General features: G+C 56.0%; 1 protein-coding gene and 1 long non-coding RNA gene across 2 annotated transcripts; one reads left to right on the top strand and one right to left on the bottom strand.

The window, feature by feature from the left end:
* Window positions 1-639: 639 nt before the first annotated feature.
* On the bottom strand, window positions 640-9,017 carry ZNF629 (zinc finger protein 629). Its single transcript, XM_036412785.2, has 3 exons — window positions 8,898-9,017; window positions 6,441-6,548; window positions 640-6,291 (listed from the first exon to the last, which is right to left on the bottom strand). Exons 2-3 carry the CDS (start codon window positions 6,511-6,513, stop codon window positions 3,761-3,763), a joined length of 2,604 nt encoding a protein of 867 aa, XP_036268678.1. The 5' UTR covers window positions 6,514-6,548; window positions 8,898-9,017; the 3' UTR covers window positions 640-3,760.
* Window positions 9,018-10,839: 1,822 nt separating this feature from the next.
* Window positions 10,840-18,064, top strand: LOC123651310. Its single transcript, XR_006739931.1, has 3 exons — window positions 10,840-10,889; window positions 13,583-13,795; window positions 17,611-18,064. It is a non-coding gene; the product is annotated as an uncharacterized LOC123651310 (long non-coding RNA).
* Window positions 18,065-19,827: the final 1,763 nt, after the last annotated feature.

The following is a 19,827-nucleotide window of genomic DNA, read 5'->3' as shown; positions in this document are numbered from 1 at the left end:
TTCACGTTTCCCTCCCTCCCTTGCCGTGGCTCTTACACAAGTGGCTGCCCTTCTCTGAGCCTCAGCCTGTACACATGGCGAGGGCGGTGGACTGCAGCCCGAGAGTGAGATGACAGCCAGGTCTCCTCCACCACCACCATTCCTTAGAGGCCAGGAAGCTGTGGTCCAGATAAAGGCCTGGGCCAGGGCCAGGACCCAGTGAACCAGGGAAGGTGGCCTCCAGCTTCTGCAACTCGGTCTTTGGAGCTTTCCCATATGGCAGTCCGGGAGGGAGCAAGTGTGTGGCCAGAGAGGCCTGTGGAGCTGCACGGCTGGACCTGAGCCAGCCGGCGCCAGTCACCAGGCAATCACCCAGGAGTCAGCAGGACATGCTGGTGCCAAAGCCAGACATCAGTCAGCAAGTGCCGCCTCGCTCTGCCACCACCTCAGAACGTTTCTCCCCTTCTCCCAAGGGTATGGATTTTAAAACTCAATAAACCTTCAGCAGCATGCGTTGGGTGGGGGTTTTAGGGCCTTGGGAAGAGGGCAAGGGCAGCCTGGAGCTGGGCTGAGCTTCTGAGGGTACATCAGACCCTGGCTCTCGGAGAGGGCACTCTCTCAGCTTGCTCTAGGGTTCAGAGAGAAGACAGAAAACACCTGGGAAATCTTACTCCCTTTATTCTCTCCTACTAATCAACATGACCACCAGTGACACAACACTTACTGACACACAACACTCAAAAGGGGGGCCTCTCTTCACTCCGGGGGCACAAGTAAGGTGAGTGGGGCTTCCCTAATGAGGGCGAAGGAGTTTGGGGCTGCTCATCTCGGGGGCAGGCGCCATGGAACCCCTCTGTGTGAGTTTCAAGTTTCCTCATCATCCAGGATTCATGCCCAGTTCTTTTGAGTTCCCTTCTGACCTCCATATCCATAGCAGTTTCGAGTTTCGCCCTAAGCTCAGATCAGTTTCTACTCTTCCCTCTGCTTTCACCGACTCTCTGACCCTGTCTGTTGGGCTCCTCAGTGAGGCACTGCTGGAGAGTCAGGCCTGCGTGGAGTTGGACAAGAGGCCTCAGGGCGATCCGGGCCTCTGCCTGAGCTGGTCAGAGGGACTCTGGACATCGCCGCCTCCCCCAACCAATCCCCTGCTCAGTTCCTCCCCAGATGTAACTTGTTCTGGGAGAGGAGCACCTGGCTTAAGGAGTTGGGGGAAGTGAGCAACAGAGAACAGGTCATACCCCAAAGGTCTCTGACTCTGCCCCTTTCCAGACCCCAACTCATCATATCCACATCATCCATTGAAGTACCGGAGCCTAAACTCCTGGCCCTAACCCGTTCCTACAACATGCGAGCATCCCACTACATATGCTACACCAAGTCCTCATAGGCCCGTGGCCAGCCTCTGACCACACGGACCACCTCCCCCTGGGCTGGCTGCTCCCAGGACTCCTCTGGAGACAGATTACTCAGACTGTTTTGGGGGTTCTGCTTCTACCTTTAAAGGGGTTTTGTCTATACTGGAGTTTCTTTCTGCTGCCATCTTAGAGGGAAAAGAATCTGCTTTGACAGACAGGACTGTGTCCTGTCGTCTCGCCGGGACTCCCCCTCTGGAGGCTTCCGCAGGCAGGCTCCTCCCCTCAGTAGGGCTTTCTGACCTTGCACTTGGGTTGGGTGGGAGTTGAATGCAGATGGCAGAGTCTCCCCACAGTCATGCAACCCCTGCCCTCTCCTCCCCAGCAGGCCTGGCTTTTTACTCCTACAGTGTTCTAGATTTTGACCCTTTAAATTTGAGGGGTATCCTTTTGGGGGCAGGGTAGATGAAAGGTGAAGGACTTCCACCTTCTGAACTTCAAGTAATGAAATGAGAGGCCTCTTCCACAGCTTCGCAGGGTTCCCGGTCACCCTCTCAGATGTGACTCCACCTCTCCGGCACGTTGGTTCTCACTTCAGGACCACAGTGCATTGCTGGGTGAGGGGCACTTCCTTTGGACCCAGCACTGGATGGTGTCTCCAGGGTGAGGGGATGGGTTCTTGTTACGGATGTTTCAAGAGTTTTCTCCAATCATTTCAGAGGGCAACAGTCTCTCTCCTGCCGCAGACACCCAGTCACGTGGGCAGGTCTGCTGGGTTAATGAAAGCGTGTAGCTGTGTGGTGTGTGAGAACAGATGGGCTGGCAGGGTGCAGTTCTCATCTTTCCGTCTCCCTCTGAAGGTTTCTGATTAAGGAGGAGAAGAGTCAAGTAGGTGGAATCCATCCCTTCCCAAGACTACAATCAGGGGGATTGGTCACTTTAGGGGCTCCAGATATGGGGCAAGGAAGGTGGTCAGGCCTCCATATACTCTCTGGGGGGGGGGGTTTGGGCACCATCACTGTGCGGCTGGCTTATCCTGCCAGCAGCGTTGCTATCAGCTTAGAGAAGAGAGTAAGGTTTAAGAGCAGATTGCTGACCAATCAAATCTCTGTTCTCTTAACTCGCTGTCTTGGTTGCCACAGGGAACCTGCGCACAGCTCCCACTGACTTGCCGAAGAGCACGCTAGAGAGGATCTGTGCACACACAGGCCTTGAGACTCTGAAGGGCTTTACTCTTTGGAGGTCAACTAGCAGCAGTTCTCCCTTCACTGAGGACAGAACTCAAGGACATGGCTGCCACTGCAGCGACACGGGCGGCAGTGAGAGTTCAGGAGGAACCTCTTGTCAGTGAGACCTGAGATGTCAGCAGGAGGGACCCTCCAGTCCTGGAGGCCTCTCAACACGGGAGTCCCCAGGAGAGGGTCGTCCTGCCTGGCTGGGGGAGGACCCGGTGGCCTGGCTGGGACCCGCTTGCACTTGCAGTTTAACAAGCTCCCAGGAATGGGGAAGACAGCGGAGTGAGCTGGGTTCCATCTGAGCAGTTCCTCTGCTTGGCTTCCTTCCCTCAAAGAATCCCGACTCTTCCCCCTGCATTTTTGTGGTGGTTCCCTGGTATTCTTACACTTCAAGTTATATGCACCCCAAACTTCAGCCTTTAAAAGGCTCAACGTCCTATTTTTTTTTCTTCCCCATTTTGGCTTCTTTCTGATAAGGAATTCAGGAGCCTCTTCATCTTCATACACTTTACCTAGGATTGGCCTTGTGCCCCGAGGAAGCCCCAGAGCAGCGAGCTGGCCTTTCTCCTCCTCCTTCCCGGGCTCTTCTCTGTGGGTCTGAGGGCTCTTCCTCACTTACTTTTGTCCTGTCTTTGTTTTCTTCCTTCTCCAGTTCCCATGTTACTCAGTGTAACTGTCCATGGCTTCTGGGAATGAGCCCCTCCCATGTGCCGGGAGAGGAAGAACACTGCTGAGCAAGTTCATGGGGGGGTCCTTTCACACCTTCCAAGGGCCACTGCTCCCAAGTCAACGCCATTGCTATATTCCCTGCGTTTCCCCAACCCTATAGCTTTACAAGGATTTCAGTACAGTTTCCTAAGGTTGTCTAGAGACATATGGGACCTCATCCTACAATTAATAGGGCTTTTATCCACTATGGTTTATAGGGATTTCTGCTACAGACTTAAAGGGCTTTTTTCCTACGTATTTATAGGGTTTCTAACCCAACGGTTTTTCTCTACTGCATTATAAGTGGTTCCCACCAACAACTTATAGGGTTTCTTACCACTAATATAAAAGCACTATTTTTACCCAGGGTCCTTTATCCTCCACACGTCTACAATCTGATAGGGTTTTCTTTCTTTTCTCGTACAATATCTGGGGAGATCCAGTGTTCCTCTCAGGAGAGAGAGGCCCCCGGCCTCCAGACCCACTTCACAGGGCAACCCCAGGGTGGCAGCTCCTGTGGAGAAGGAGGGCTGCGACCTCTGTGAAGCCATCTCCGCACTCGGGGCACAAATAGGGCTTTTCTTCCAAGAGAGTTTTGGGGGCTTCCCCATCCTCATGGCTACTGCTCCCTGCGGGTGTGGGGGCCTCGCTTTCACCTTCCTGACTTGGGGGCGGGGTGACTGGCTCTGGAAGGGGGTCTTCGGGTCTGGGGGACTTTTCCTGGGTGTGTGTCTCCTGGTGCCGGAGGAGGGCCAGGCGATCCTGGAAGGAGGCCCCACAATCTGAGCAGCTGTAGGGTCTGGCCCCCAGGGGGCTCCTGAGGTGCTCCAGGAGGACAGACGAGCTCTTTCCCAGCTCTGGGTTCTTCTGTGCTTTCCCACCCGCATGGACTTTCTGGTGCAGCAGCAGCTCCGAGCTGAGCCCAAAGCTCTTTTTGCACTCCGGGCATTTAAAGGGCTTTCTGCTGAGGAAGGGGCTGGGCCCTGCCCCTTCTGCTAGACCAATCCTGTAATCGGGAAAGAGGAAGGGCTTCTCGCTGCCGTGGGTGAGCTGGTGTTGGAGGAGCACAGCCCGGTCCAGGAAGCTTTCTCCGCAGTGGGAGCAGATGTAGGACTTGGAGAGCAGGCCCAGCCTTTGGCTGAAGCTCTCCTGCCCCTCGGGCGTCTTAAAGGGCTGTCCCAGGGCGTCCGCTCTGCCCTCCGAAGCACCGGGGTAGGAGTTGCCTCCAAAAGGGAGCCTGGGCGGCCGGAGCTGGGGAGGCTTGGGGGCTGGGTGTGCGAGGAGGCCGTCTGAGTTTTTGTAGGGGTTTTCTCCGATGTGGATCCTCTGGTGCTGCATGAAAATGCCCTCATCGTTGAACCCCTTTCCACAGACAAGACACTTGTGTGGTTTGGCTCCAGGGGGCGGGGTCAGCAGGGCGGGGTCCCCGAGCCCGAGCAGAGAGTCGCCCTGAGCTCTCCGGGCCGGTGTCTTCCCTCGTTCGTGGATCACCCGGTGCTGCTCCAGCTCGTGGGCCTCCAGGAAGGCCTTCCCGCAGTCGGAGCACACGAACAGGTTCTCGTCCATGTGGGTGCGCACGTGCGTGATGAGGTTGGAGCTCTGGCTGAAGCTCTTGCCGCACTCGGGGCACTTGTAGGGCTTCTCGCCCGTGTGGGTGCGGCGGTGCTGGATGAGGTGGGAGCTGCGGATGAAGCTCTTGCCGCAGTCGGAGCACTTGTAGGGCTTCTCGCCCGTGTGGATGCGCTGGTGGCGGATGAGCGTGGAGCTCATGATGAAGCTCTTGCCGCAGTCGGCGCAGATGTAGGGCCGCTCCCCGCGGTGGATGCGCTGGTGGTTGATGAGGTTGGAGCTGACGCTGAAGCTCTTGCCGCACTCGGGGCACTTGTAGGGCCGCTCGCCCGTGTGCGTGCGCTGGTGCCGCAGCAGCGTGGCGCTCAGCGTGAAGGTCTTGCCGCAGACCGGGCACTTGAAGGGGTCCTCGCGCAGGTGGGTGCGCTGGTGCTTGATGAGGGTGGAGCTGTGGCCGAAGCTCTTGCCGCACTCGAGGCACTCGTAGGGCTTCTCGCCGGTGTGCGTGCGCTGGTGCTGGGTCAGCTCTGAGCTCTGGATGAAGCTCTTGCCGCACTCAGTGCAGCGGTAAGGCTTCTCGCCCGCGTGGATCTTCTGGTGCTTGAGGAGGTTGTGGTTCTGGCCGAAGCGCTTGCCGCACTCAGGGCACTTGTACGGCTTCTCGCCGGTGTGCGTGGCCTGGTGCTGGATGAGGTCGGAGCTGCGGTAGAAGGCGCGCCGGCACTCGCCGCACTTGTAGGGCTTCTCGCCCGTGTGCGAGCGCTGGTGCTTGATGAGGTTGGTGCTCTGGGTGAAGGCCTTCTCGCACTCGGTGCACTTGTAGGGCTTCTCGCCCGTGTGCGTGCGCTGGTGCTGCACCAGGTTGGAGCTCCAGCTGAAACACTTGCCGCAGTCCGGGCACTTGTAGGGCTTCTCGCCGGTGTGCGTGCGCTGGTGCTGCACCAGGTGCGAGCTCTGCGTGAAGCTCTTGCCGCACTCGGAGCAGGTGTTGGGGCGCTCGCCCGTGTGGATGCGCTGGTGCCGCAGCAGCTTGGACCACTGGCTGAAGCTCTTGCCGCACTCGTTGCAGATGTAGGGCTTCTCGGCCCCGGAGGGCCGGCCTTGCACCAGCTCCCGCAGGCTGGACTCATTGGCGGGGACCACCGGGGGGCTGTTCCATGTGGTCAGAGTCCCCCACTGCCAGCTGGCCTCGCAGGCCTTGGTCCAGTCAGACGGGGTAGGGACCGCCTCGGGGGTCGGGGGGTCAAGAGGAGTCTGGTGGTCCAGGGGGTTGGGGTCACCCAATGGAGACGGGGGGTCCTGGCGGCCTGAGGGATCCGGGGAGGCTCTCTCCGGGGGCATCTCTGGTGGGTCCTTGAATTCTGGGCTCTGAGCTGGATCGCCCAAGATGATCTCTTCCCCAGAGCTTTCCTGCCGAGGGCTCTCCTCTTCGTTCCCACTCTCAGCACCTACAGAGAGAAAGGGAGTCTCCAGCCCCCATCTCCTTTCAGAACACGGGGTCCGTCTCTCCCTCCCCTGCGTTCCCCCAGAGTCTGGGCCCCTCCCTGGGCGGGGCCGCTGTCTTGTCAGGACCGCAGTCCCTGCTTGTGCCCCTCACCTCTGTGAGCATCGTTGGGGCTCTGTTCAGGGCCTTGCAGATCTGGGCCCCACAGCACCGCTTCCGGCTCCATCCCAGAGCTCAGGGCTGCCCAGTGTTCCAGGGACCCTGGGGGGGGGGGGGGTAGGGAGGGAGGGAGAGAGAGGAACACACAATGGGAGCGATCTCCCACTTTTTACTCCCATCCCCCCAGCTCACATTCCTCCTTATGTAAACTTCAGTTTCTGACCAAGCCATTTTTCTGGGCATTCATTTTCACTGTCCCTACCCATACCACTCCACAGGCCGATTCCTGGTCCAGATCTGAAGATCACACCAAGCAGGTAGATGAATGTGAGCGTGTAATTAAAAGCTCATCAGTCATAACCCTTTGAACCCAGCCTGGGGGCTGGAGAGGTACCTGACGCCCACAGGGTGAGAGGCTCTCTCCCCACCCCCATGACCCCGGGGGCTGGGAAACCTGTTATTTTGCTAATCAGAAGCTCATTAAGACTCTAATTTCCCTCCTTAATGGGGCTGCTAATTGGGACCAATAAACTTTCCTTAAGAGCCTCGCAGAGAACAGAGAACCAGGCAGAACCAGGCGCCTGGAACACTTCAGGAGTTAAAAAGTAGAGCCGCTCTGGCTCTCCCGAGGCGCCAGGAACAAGAACTGGGGCACAGTCCCCGTTCCCCAGCACAGAACGAAGGTCAGGCCGGTAAGGGGAGGGGGCATTTTAAAGCCACTAGTGGCTTGTGCAGGAATGACCTTGACAGGGGAGTGGAAAGGAAAAGCGAGAAGGAGAAGTGTGTGAGGACCACCAGCAGCGGCCACAGTGCTGTGTGCTGTCCTCGTTATCTCGCTCGATCTTCCCACGAGCCCTGAGGACCTGGGAATCAGACCATCCTTTTACAGGTTAGGAAACCGCCCTGGGGAGATGCTCCGAGACCACAGGCTGGGAAGAGGCACGGACCAGACATGCGAGGCTCTGTGCCCGGCTTGCCCCAGCCTCTGGGAGAGGACGATGACCTTGGGAGTCACGTGAAACTCATCAACGTGGGCTGCTGGCAGGGACGTGATGAGGAGCTGGGAGCAGCCTACAGGATGGGAAGGAGGAATCCTGGGACCGGAGGTCCTTGGCTGTAACAGGAGGGGTGGGACCGTGACCAGCCCGACCATTTGCACCTACGAACTCAAACAGTGCTCCCCAGCGACGCCCTCCGGCCAGCCCATCCTGGGACCCCTTCTGTGCCGCTCGTTCTGCCTGTCACTCCTGTATGCGGTGCCTCGGATGGTGCTGACACAGAGCAGGTGCTTGATACCTTCCGTTCGGGGATCGAAAATGAATGCGATGCCCTTGCTCCCGCAACACCTGTTTGTCCGATGCCTCTGCAGGTCAGTCTGCAAGGGGACCCCCGGCACAGGAGCAGCTGAGTGGCCGCCTGGGAGCACAGGCCAGCTCACTCGTAAAGGGTGATGTGCTTTCAGCAGAGGGAGCCGGACCCCAGAGCTGTTCCCACTTCCCATAACCTGAGACCCTCTGGGAGTCCCCGGGGAAGCCTGGGCTTCGGCTGCCCCTGGCTGGGTGTCGTGCGTGGGGGCGGCGTACAGACAGCCGTGCTAGGACTCAGGAGGCAGCTAGCACTCAGGAGGCAGCCGGGAGGCAAACCCAGGGAAACAGGAGCTAGAGGAGCCTGTTAAACAGCAGCAGGGGAGACGAGTTAGATTTTAGGAAGTCAATTAATTTCTTCATCGCTAGCTCCTTAGGCGATGCCCAGCTCCCTCCCCCGTTTTGTTGGGGAGTGGAAGGGGCTGCCTGTGCAGGAGGCCGAAGGTGTGTGCGGAGGACAGGTAAGATTGTGCACCGTGACCATCTTCAGACAGTCACCCTCAGTGCGGAGTGAGGGAAGGGTTAAGACGAGGCCGCCATGGAGGGTGAGGTGGGAAGACCAGGGAGCAAGAAGTGCTTGGAGCAGACCTAGGCCCAGGCCCTGACCCTACCTCAGCGGGTCCCACGTCGGAGGGTGGGCGGGCGGGTGGGAGGCGCCTTGCAGAGGCGTGGAGAGCGGCCCAGGGTGACCCCTAAGTGGAGGCGGGGTGGGCACGCAGCCATCCGGGTCTCCGGCCCCCCCACCCGCACCGGCCCGGTCCCGGGCTTCTGCTCAGCTGGTCCCCGCCATCCTCTGTGGGTTCCCAGCTCCCAGCCCCGGGCACCGGCATCCCACCCCCCTTCTCCCCCCTGCCCCGGGGCTCGCAGCCCCCACCCCTGCGGGGGGCGGGGAGTTCGCTCCGGAAAGCCCCCGCTCCCCTCCCCCCCGCCGGACCCTCGCGCTCCTCCCAGAAGCCTCGCCTCTGCCCCCCGCCCCCCCGCACCCTGGACCGGGGGCCGGGCCTGAGGGGCCGGCCGCCGCCGCCTGCCCATTGTTCCCCGCCGCCCGGCCGGCCGCCCCCCGGGGAACCCAGGGTCCCCCACTCACGGCTCTGGGTCCGGGAGAGGCCGAGGCGGAGTCCGGCCCCGGGGGACTTAACCCCGTGAGCGCTGCCCGGGGGCGGGAGCCGGTGCCGGGACTCTGGGGTCCTCCTCAAGGGGTGCTCCCAGGCGGAGGACCCAGGGACCGTTCAGGGTGACTGGGACGGAGCAGGAAGTGACCCCAGCTTCCCGGGTCCCTCTAGCCTGGAGTCAGAGCATCAGCTCTATGGGATTTAACCCTTCGCCGCCCGGGCCCGGAGAGAGCGAGGCCGGGAGCGGGCGGCGGCCGACTGGGCCCCGCTTTCTGTCTCCTGTGGGATCAGGTACCCGGGGGCCCAGGGCCGGGGAGGGCCCCCGGTTCCTGGCCTCTCGCCATCTCGCAGGGGCTCTGCCAGAGCCGAGGCAGCAGATGGGTGGCCGCTGTCCCCGGGGCCTGCCTTTGTTGGGACTCACCCCCAGAGATGGGCCTGGGCTTGGGGGCGAGCGCAGGGGCTGGCAGGGAGGGTCTGGGGGAACCTCAGACTAAAATGGTATAAATGAAATGGTAAGTCATAGCACAGTTTGGGAACAAGCAGCCGGAGGAGTCTGTGCCCGGCCCCCTCTCTGCCATTTGCTTCCCGCAGAGGAGGCCAATGGGGAGGAGCCCCTGACGGAGGGCCGGAGCCTTTCTCCCAGCTCCGGACACTCGCTCAGAACAAAGAACCTCTAACAGCCTGGGAACACGGTGGCCCCAAGGCCCAGGTCACCTGGCTCCCCATGTTCATATCCTTCACCTCATCCCTCACCACAACCCCCAGGTAGGGCCGCACATGGTCCCCATCTCACAGGAGGGAGCCACGGCGAGAAGCGAGGGAAGGTGCTGAGGGCCTCGCCATCGTTCCCAGCTGACACGTTTGTCGAGTCCTCGTATTCCTGGGCGCTTGGGGACCAGGTGGGGACACTCGGATGTGAACAAGAGCCAGGCTTCCTATCCTCAGAGCGTGAAGGTGTGTGTTACAGGCACTAAAGGGCTGTCCGTCCAGGCGTGAGGGCCGGGGAGGAGCGCTGTAGTCAGAAGAGCTCCTTGGGCCGCTGTCTGGGTCAGAGAGTGGCCACGGCAGGAGAGGCCCGCTGGGCAGCCCCTTCTCCCGCCCCAGGACTGCCTGCCTCACTTCCTTCCTCACTGGGCCTGTCTCCATCTTATCCCTGCGCCCATCGCCCCCTCTCCCTCGCCCTCACCTCAGGGCTTTTCCCTCCCAGACCCCTGACCCGCCTGTTTCTCACAGCCCGAAGCATCCCGGCGGAAGGTCTGTTCCCACCGGCCTCTGCCCGGCTCAGCTGGGCACTCACGTTCGTGTCGGCTCATAGGGCAGGGACACGGCCTCTGGTCCTCGCTGAGTCTCCCCAGCACCTAGGACAGTGACCGGCGCGGTTAGCAGGTGCTCTGCATGGAGCAGAGCCGGTCACTGACTTCATGCACTGCCCCGTCATCTGTCTCCGGATCAGTTCCCCGCAGGACAGACGGGCAAACCTGCCAGAACCTCCACTGCACACTCCCATCCGCTCCCAGCACCCCTCTCCGCTCACCCTGAGACGCAGGTGTGGGCAGGACAGCGGGGACCAGAGAGACCTGGGGCAGGTCCAGCCCTCCCTGTCCCTCTGGCGTTCCCGGGCTGTGGAGGCCTGGCCCGGCCCTGGGATGGGTCCATAGAGAGCTGGGCCTTGCAGGCTCATAGAGGCATTGAATTTGGCCTTCGCAGTTTTATTTTGTTTTAAACTGAGTTAATTGCCACACTTTAAAATCATTACATTTCATACAAACCCACATGCCCTACTTCTTTGGAAAAATACAAAGATATGGCAACATGACTTTTTATTTTTAATCCTCACCTGAGGATACTTTTCCATTGATTTTTAGGGAGATTGGAAGAGAGAGGGAAAGACGGAGAGAAACATAAATTGGTTTCTGCCTGCACAAGCCCTGACCAGGGCCCAGACCAGGGAGGAGCCTGCAACCAAGGTACGTGCCCTTGACCGGAGGTGGAGTCTTTCTCTGATATCTATGGCCTCAGATGTTACAAAGACACCTGTAGGTGGGTAACAGAAAGGAGACAAGGGCCCTAGCTGGTCTGACTCAGTGGATAGAGCATCGGCCTGCGGACTGAAGAGTTCAGGGTTAGATTTCAGTCAAGGGCACATGCCCAGGTTTCAGGCTCCATCCCCAGAGGCAGCCAATCAATGATTCTCTTTCATCATTGATGTTTCTCTCTCTCTCCTTCTCCCTTCCTCTCTCTGAAATCAATACAAAAAAAAAAAGACGAGGGAATTTGTAAGTTGCGTTTGCTTACACTAGTACCTTGCTTGGTTTGGAGAAGGACTTAAGGCATTTATAGAGCTACATATACAACAGGTGCCACTAAATGCTGGCTATCATTACTGATAGCAGGGGGAATAAAGTATTTTTTAAAACATATCTTTATTGATTTCAGAGAGGAAGGGAGAGGGAGAGAGAGAAACATCAATGATGAGAGAGAATCGTTGATTGGCTGCCTCTTGCACCTCCCACCCCCCCCACCAGGGATCAAGCCCGCAATGTGGGCATATGCTCCTGGCTGGAATCTAACCAGGGACCCATCAGTCTACAGGCTGCCGCTCTATCCACTGAGCCAAGCTGAACTAGGGCGAGAATAAAGTATTAACAGGACAGGAAGTCAAATGATAAAGGGAAAACATGGGGAAAATGGTAACAGGAATCCAGGGCTGGTACACAAAATGTGACATAAGCTCTGCTTTACAGCTGCTGAAAGTGGGTACAGATCGGCTGACATTTCTAGAGGCCATATAAATACCTAATTTATATGAAGCTTGGAGAAAGTTCTCTGCGAATCCCCATTGGTTTGTGTCATTAATATCCACTCACCCTTTTTTTGGAAATTGGGATGTCCTTTGTCTATCTCCAGTTTCTGTGTCTCTTTTCCAAGGAGTCAGGTGACTTGGAGCGCTCTCTGGCAAATTATCTCATTTTATTTCTCCCCATAAGATCAGGAGACGTGGACTAACTCAAAGCAGCACAGGCTTCCTTAACATTTCACACCTCCAATGTTAGATTTCAATTCCTCTTACCAGTGTTTGTTATAAAACAAATCTTGTAATGCAAATAAAAACAACCGTGAAATATTTTACATCTAAGGCTATCGAATATAAAGAGTTGGATATATATACTATGTACAGAAACAGGCACTCTCAAACATTATTAGTAAGAATACACATCTGGCCATAGCCGATTTGGCTCCGTGGATAGAGCACGTTGGCCTGTGAACTAAAGGGTCCCAGGTTCGATTCTGGTCAAGGTCATGTGCCTGGGTTGCAGGCTCCAACCCAGTAGGGCGCATGCAGGAGGCAGGCAATCAATGATTCTCTCTCTTCACCACTGATGTTTCTATCTCTGTCTCCCTCTCTCTCTCTTCCTGAAATCAATAAAAATATATTTTTTTTAAAAAAGAGAGAGAATGTACATCTTCACTGTCTCTTTGGAGGAAGGAAAATTTGGCTACACTGGTCAAATTTCAAAATGCCCACCCCCTTTGATCCAACAAGTCCACTTCTAGATCCTACAGGTACAGTGATTGCACTGAAATGTTCTTCTGGGGGCGGGGATTAGGGGGAGAGATGAACCCGGGAACTTATATGCATACCCCATGGACACAGACAATAGTGTGGTAAAGGCTTGGGAGAGGTAGGGGTGGGAAGGAGGTTAATATGGGAAAAAGTCAACAAAAAAACAAAAGGGACATCTGTAATATTTTCAACAATAAAGATAAATTTTAAAAAATTTTTCTTCCAGTAGCAAAAGACTGAAATACCCTACATGTTCCTTAATAGGGGAGTTGATTAAATAAATTATGGCATATCCACATAATGGAATAGTCATCAACTGTGAAAATAAACAAAGCATATATATATTTTAAAAATTCTCCAAAATATGTTGGTGAAAAATGCAAGGGGGAAAGCAAGTAACTATCATTTTGTGTTTTTCTTTTTTTTAAATTTATTTTATTGATTTTTCACAGAGAGGAAGAGAGAGAGTTAGAAACATCGATGAGAGTTATCCATCAGCTGTCTCTTGCACACCCCTACTGGGGATGTGCCCGCAACCAAGGTACATGCCCTTGACCGGAATCGAACCTGGGACCTTTCAGTCCGCAGGCCGACGCTCTATCCACTGAGCCAAACCGGTTTCGGCCATTTTGTGTTTTTCTATAAAGTGATGCTTGTCCTAGCTGGGTTCTCAGTGGTTAGAACATTGCCCCTAGGACTGAAGCGTCTCAGGTTGATTCTGGTTAACGGGAATGTACCTCGGTTACAGCTCGACCCGTCCCCATGTGCAAGAGGCAATCAATCGATGTGTCTGTCTCACATCAGTGCTCCTCTTTCCCTTTCTCTCTCTCCCCGTTTTCCTCTCTAAAATCAATAAAAACATATCCTCAGGTGAAGATTGAAAAAATGGCAAATCAAACTGGCCTCTGAAGTTTTCACTGGTGGTGTGAAAGGTTGGGCTGGATGGTAATTGTTTGTGCACGTTAAAATGTGGCTTTGTTTTATCCTTTGGATATCTGCAACTGGCTTCTTTTTAAGGTCACAAGATCCTCTTAAGCAAGGATGTGTTCATTCTGGGGCAGCACTATTCACTGTTGGTTTTTTCTGCCTCCTCAGCTTAGGGCGTCTCTGGCATCCTCATGGGTTTTGACAAATTAGTTTGGAATTCCCAGAAACGGTTTCCAAAACTAGAAGTGCCATGTGGAGAGGAACAGCTGCACCCGAGGACCAGAGCCTTGTGCTCAGACTCTGACATACACTCAGTTTTAACCTGTTTCTTCATAAATGGGGACAATAACCACGGAGCTGCCCTGAGGACACAAAGAGAAGGTATGTGGCTGTTTGACATGAACAGAGAAGGATGATGGGCAGGTACAGAAACTCGCCAGGGCAGAAAACTCCAGATGCCTAGGCTAACCAGGGAAAACTAGGACCTTGCCTCCAGGGTGACCTGCCCTCCCCTAGCTTATCTGATCAGGCGGCTTAACCCCCCCGGCCTTTTCCTCCCTAAGATAACATCAAGGCCTCAGTTGTGTTTCAGCTCCAGGCTCAGAAAAGCAGCAAAACCAGGCAAGTGATGCCAGGATGCCTGGGCATCAGCTACACTAATGACCCTGCCCTGGCACCGGCCAATCAGTGGAGACCCTGACCCTGACAGAGCACAGCTGGGAAGCTGATGGATATTCTAACAAGGCCCTCCCCCAAGATTTCCAGCTGCAGGAAAGCGATAAACATGCTCAGGACAAAGGACCAGCACCCGCCCTCCCTCCCAGAAGCAACCTGTGTCACTCCCCCCCAGACACGATTCCCCAACCTCTCAGGGGCCAATGAGACCCCCAACCAGGGAGCAATGGGTAGTGGCAGCTCGTCCCGGGCTGAACCCTGAACCTGTCTCCAAGGCCTCCTTTCTCTGACCTCCTAGGGAGCCACCCAGCCTGGGCGCTCCTGCTTCTCCCAGGCCCTTCCTGTTTCACCGCCCTCAGTGTGCTTCTGCTCCACCCTGGGCCCAGCACCTTTCGGCTCAGTGCTGCGTAGCCCTCTCCTTTGGATTTCCCAGTCCCTCTCCCCCTCTCCTTAAATGCTTCGGTTTCTCTGTTCCCCGTCTGAGATGGCTGGTTAGCCCGCCCGGACACCACCTGCTGCACGCTTCCACGGGCACAAAGAGGGCCCTCAAGAAGAGGTGTCGTTTCCACGCTGTTCCTTGTTTTCACATCACTAAACGGACTCCCTAGGAAGGCAAAGGCCTTTTTAAAGGTCGCAGTGAAGTAACAGCTGGCGTGTATTAAGCCCGGATGAGACAGGCCCTGTTCCCGGCGCTGCACGTGTGTTAACTCACAGGGGACTGCCAACGAGCCTTCGCGGTTGTCGGGTTATTTTACAGACGTGAGAGCCGAGGCCCAGAGAAGGTGGGCCACCCGTCCGGCTGCTCAGCACCTCAGCCGCTGGGACTGAACTCCGGCGGCAAGGTCCCAAGTGCCCTCATCCAACCTCCCTCCCGGCCACCAGCGGCCCCTCGGGCGGAAGGGAGCGAGTCCCTCCGTGGCACAGCCGCCCGCGTAGCCGCCTGCACAGCCCTCCCTCACAACCATCCCTCACGGCCCTCCCTCACGGCCACCCCTCCTAGCCTCCCTCACGACCATCCCTCACGGCCTCCCTCACAGCCTCCCTCACGACCATCCCGCACAGCCTCCCTCACGGCCACCCCTCCTAGCCTCCCTCACGGCCCTCCCTCACGGCCTCCCTCACAGCCTCCCTCACGGCCACCCCTCCTAGCCTCCCTCACGGCCTCCCTCACGGCCACCCCTCCTAGCCTCCCTCACGGCCTCCCTCACGGCCCTCCCTCACGGCCATCCCTCACAGCCTCCCTCACGGCCCTCCCTCACGACCATCCCTCACGGCCACCCCTCCTAGCCTCCCTCACGGCCACCCCTCCTAGCCTCCCTCACGGCCACCCCTCCTAGCCTCCCTCACAGCCTCCCTCACGGCCCTCCCGCACAGCCATCCATCCCAGCCGCCCGCACAGCCGCCCGCAGGGCCGAAGGGGTTATTCCCAAGGAGACGACACGCCCCGCGCTCCGCGCTAGAGCGGCGCCGCCGGGGGCGGGAGCACGCGCACTTCCGGCCGCGCGGGGCTCCGGGAACCCAGCGGCCCGGTCCCGCTCGCGGCGCTCGGCTCCCGGGCTCCCCGCGGGGCCCGGTCCCCCGCAAGGCCCTGGCCCAGGCACCCGGCCCTCCCGTCTGAGAGGGAGGCCTGCGGGCGGGGAAGGAGGGGAGGGCCGGCCGCGCAGACCCGGAGCGCGGGGCGCGTCCCTGAGCTTGGCCGCCGCAGTGCGTTCTGGGCCGCCCCCGCCGGCCGGAGGCACGTGGCGGCGGAGTGTCCGGCCGGGCGGGTGGCCGAAGCGGGCGCTCCCCGGGCGCTCGGGCCTCCAGAGCCCGGTAAGAACGCACTCAGTCCCCAGGGCTGGCCGCGCCGCCGCCTTTGCTCCCCTCAGCCGCCCTGCGCAGCCCGCGGCCTCACCCCGGTTTGTGGGCTTAGAAACCCCGTTACACCGCCCGTCGGGACGCCCTCACCTCTCACCCTCTGCTTAGTCTCATCTTGGATCCAACCTATCTTTCTAGTCCCATTCCACCATCTCTCAACCTCATCGTGACAAACCCTAGCTATTGCAGGAGCCTACAATCCCGCCTGCCTTTATTTCACATCCACTGCCTTGTTCCACAAACCATATTTGATCCTTAAAACGAAAACTGTGAGCTCACGTCAAACTCTTGGACGTGGATTTATGACCATTTGAAACTTGGCTTCAGCCCACCTTTCTAAGTTTGTTTCCCTTGGTTCCCTAAGTAGCTACTGTTGGAAAATCGGCCTCAAGTGCTCCACAAAGTGTCTTTGTAAAATTCAAGTTGATGCTTATTTTAAAATTGGGCAACTTCATTGAAAAGCCCATGTTTCCAGCTTCTTTTGAAACATCCGTGGAGCTGGCAGCAGTGGGCTGGCGTTCTCGCATCCAGAACCTGGTTTACACCGAGAAGTGGCTGGCCCTGACGGAGACCTGTGTCCCCAGTTCGCCTTAGTCTCTTCCAAACACTCTTATCTCTAAGCCTGAGGATCAGCTGCTGTGCTTGCACTGATGCTTTTCATAAAATAGAGGAAGATCGTTGGTTTTCGTAGATCTATCAAAAGTGCACAGATGGAGAGTAGACCAAAAGACAACAGAGAGGAAGCACGAAGCCGCCTCGACCTCCTCGCTCTTACCCCATAGCCATTTGAATTCTCTAATCGGGCCCCAAGGAATCCCTCCACGCAGCTAGATTACTGCCCCACAGCCTCAGTGAATGCGAGGGCCATATCTTTGCACCATCGCCACAGAGTAATTTCTATTCAGCAAGGTCCACGCCAGACCTACCCTGACACCTTCCCCGACAACCAGCCATCCGACCAGCTCCACCCATTCATCTCGGCATTTTGGAGGCCACGTACTGGGTTAGATGGGTATGACCAAGCCACCACCATCTCTCCCTCCTCTGGGTTTCTGTCGCTGTGCCTGAATCGATGTCTTACACGTGGTGGGTGATCAGTAAATAATTATTACCTGGGTAAGTGGCACAGTCACAAAACATTAGCCCCCTAGTTAGACTGTAAGATCTTTGAGAGCAGGGTTCAAATTGTGTCTCTGCACTGCCCTAGCAACCAGCACAGTGCCTGGCACATAGCTGACACTTGGTAATGTCTGAGAAAATACGTGCCATAATAGGGAGGGGGCTCAGACCAGCAACAGATACGGAGGTTCAATCCTGCCCCACAGCTGGGAGTATAACCCCTCTCCCTCCCCTCCCCCCACATCATCCCCAAAGCCTTCTAGAGAGCAAAAGCCTTACTCAGTTTTAAAAATGGGGAGAACTTCACAGCACCTTGACCTGGAGGCTCTGCTCAGATTCAGCCAAAGTCACATTCAGGACCCAGCTATGTCCGTGTGACCTTGTGAGCGGAAACCCAACCTGATTCTGATTCTAAATTCCGAGCTCTAGAACAATAGCTCACATGCACCGAGGCGCTCTCAGAGCCACGCACGGCCAAATGCTTTGTATCCATGGCGCCTTCCATCCTCACCACCACCCTGGCGTCAACATTGTTCTCTTTGCAGGTGAGAAGGCGGAGGCTCCAGTGTTTCCGTCGCTTGCTTACGGCCAATAGTAACAGTTGGACCAGGAGTTCAAGTCCACATGGACTGATTCCAGGCCCCTGTGCTTAGTACTGTGTCCTTCGGAACATCTGAGGCTGAAGAGGGATGCTGGGCACGGCCCAGAGACTCAGCTGTCAGCCAATTTGGGCTCTAGGTTACATGCCAAATAATAAACCTCATGCAGATGCCAACCCTCAGTGCCTTTTCACTCTTTTTTTTTTTTTTTACATTCTTCTTTAACTCTCTACCTAAGGCATTAAAATATGTATCTTCAGAACCAAGAAACTAAAAAGTCCAAAAAGAAAAGGTCATATTTTGAAATATCAAACTGACATTGTAACTCCAAACTCTTGACGGACTAGCCAGTGCTCACAAGAGGAAGGGCAGAGGGGGAGCAGCAGTGAGCGGAGCCCCCAGTGCCAGGCGGGACCCACAGGCTTTCAGATTATCTCGAGGAATCTCACAAGCACGAAGGTAGTCGTTCTGTGGTGCAGAAGAGGGGAACAAGGCTTTCACACGTACAAGCTTGCAGAAGGATGCTGAGGCCGGTGCTCGATCCGAAGCATGCCCAGGCTGTCGGGAAGATGTCGGCATCCAGCCTCCCTCTGGGTCAAAGAAGCTGTTGACTTAGGAGTTCTAGCTCCATCTCACCTTAGTCCCTCAGGGTCCAGATGTCCTTCTGACCTCCTCCTCCTCCTCGTGTTCCAGATCGTTTTTAGATGGGCCCATATGAGCAAAACAAAACACACACAAAAAGGGCCTCTGTATCTCCTTTGCCTCCTACCTATGAATTTGTCAGGTTTACAAAATATTCCTGTAAGGCTCCCTTTTTATTACAAAAGTGCACCACACATAGTAGGTTCGTTCCTTCCTTCCTTCCTTCCTTCCTTCCTTCCTTCCTTCCTTCCTTCCTTCCTTCCTTCCTTCCTTCCTTCCTTCTTCAGTAAATACATATGAGTGCTTACTCTGGACTCTTCTAGGTGCTCAGGTAATAGTTGTGAACAAAACATAAAAATTAACAACCCCCCCCCCCCCAAAAAAAAAATTCCAGTCCTTACAGAGGCTAAACTCTAAGGAAAATAGAGAAACAAAATAAGACAAAAGTGGAAAAGGGCTTGGCATTTTGGCTAGGGGGCCAGAGGAGGTTCTGAGAAGGTGAATTTGAAAAGACTTGTAGCAGACGTGTAACAGTCAACTGCGGGCTGCTCCCTCCAAGAACTCTTCCAGCCGGGCTTGTGTGGCTCAGTGGGGGTCCTGGGTTCGATTCCGGGTCATGGTACATGTCTGGATTGCGGCTCAATCCCCAGTAGGGAATGTGCAGGAGGCAGCTAATTGATGTGTCTCATCAATGTTTATATCTCTCCCTCTCCTGTCCTCTCTACCTAAAAATTAAACAAAAAACAAAAAACATAAAAATAGAACTTCAGCAGGAAGACAACCCAGACCCTGAGGAAAGCTACTCAAACGCTATTGAAATAGTTTAGGAGGGGGACAATCACAGACTGGAAGTGATTCTTTGCCTTCTCAACAGTCCCTTTTGTGCTTTCTGATTTTGCTCTAGACAGTGGCTCACTTCTCCCATTTCCCGTAAGACTCACGTCTATTCTGCCAAGCCTGTCCTTCCCTGCTTTTCCCAGCGCTGTCCAGGGCGGCCAGGAAGTGAGGTGGCAGCTGAGCAGATGAGCAGGTGAGCAGGGGAACTAGCACGCGTCCTGCAGTTGCAATGATCCAGGCAGCGTGTACAGTGGTGGCCAGAGAGGAGGTGGGCAGCCCGGGGCTGACACCCCTGGAGACTTAGGGAGCGTCTTCAGGGGCAGATGGCCGGGACTGCCACCAGGTCTCCTAAAAGTGAGGTGTAAACACACAGAACTTGTTTGTTTTGGGTATGTCTCCTTGTGGTAAAATCCACGTACTGTGCAAGTCTATTCACAGAGCTGTACAATCATAATTTTCAAACATTTTCATCACACCCCAAAATAAACTTTGTATCTGTAAGAAGTCACTTCTTGCCACGTTGAAGCAGCTCAGTGCTTGAGCATTGACCTATGAGCCACAATGGGATTCCCAGCCAGGGCACATGGGCTAGGGTTGCAGGCTTGATATCCAGTAGGGGTGTGTAGGAAACATCTCTCATTGATGTTTCTATCTCTCCCTCTCCCTTGCTCTCTCTGATATCAA

The sequence above is a fragment of the Pipistrellus kuhlii genome, unplaced genomic scaffold (assembly GCF_014108245.1).
Source record: "Pipistrellus kuhlii isolate mPipKuh1 unplaced genomic scaffold, mPipKuh1.p scaffold_m20_p_48, whole genome shotgun sequence".
Taxonomy (NCBI): Eukaryota; Metazoa; Chordata; class Mammalia; order Chiroptera; family Vespertilionidae; genus Pipistrellus; species Pipistrellus kuhlii.
This window is presented reverse-complemented; position numbering and strand designations above follow the sequence as displayed.

Bases quoted from the DNA above. Each gene is read 5' to 3' on its own strand.
- ZNF629 (XM_036412785.2), bottom strand. From the start codon at position 6,513: ATGGAGCCGGAAGCGGTGCTGTGGGGCCCAGATCTGCAAGGCCCTGAA. The intron at 6,292-6,440 runs GTGAGGGGCACA...TTCTCTCTGTAG, and splicing joins CCCCAACGATGCTCACAGAG to GTGCTGAGAGTGGGAACGAA.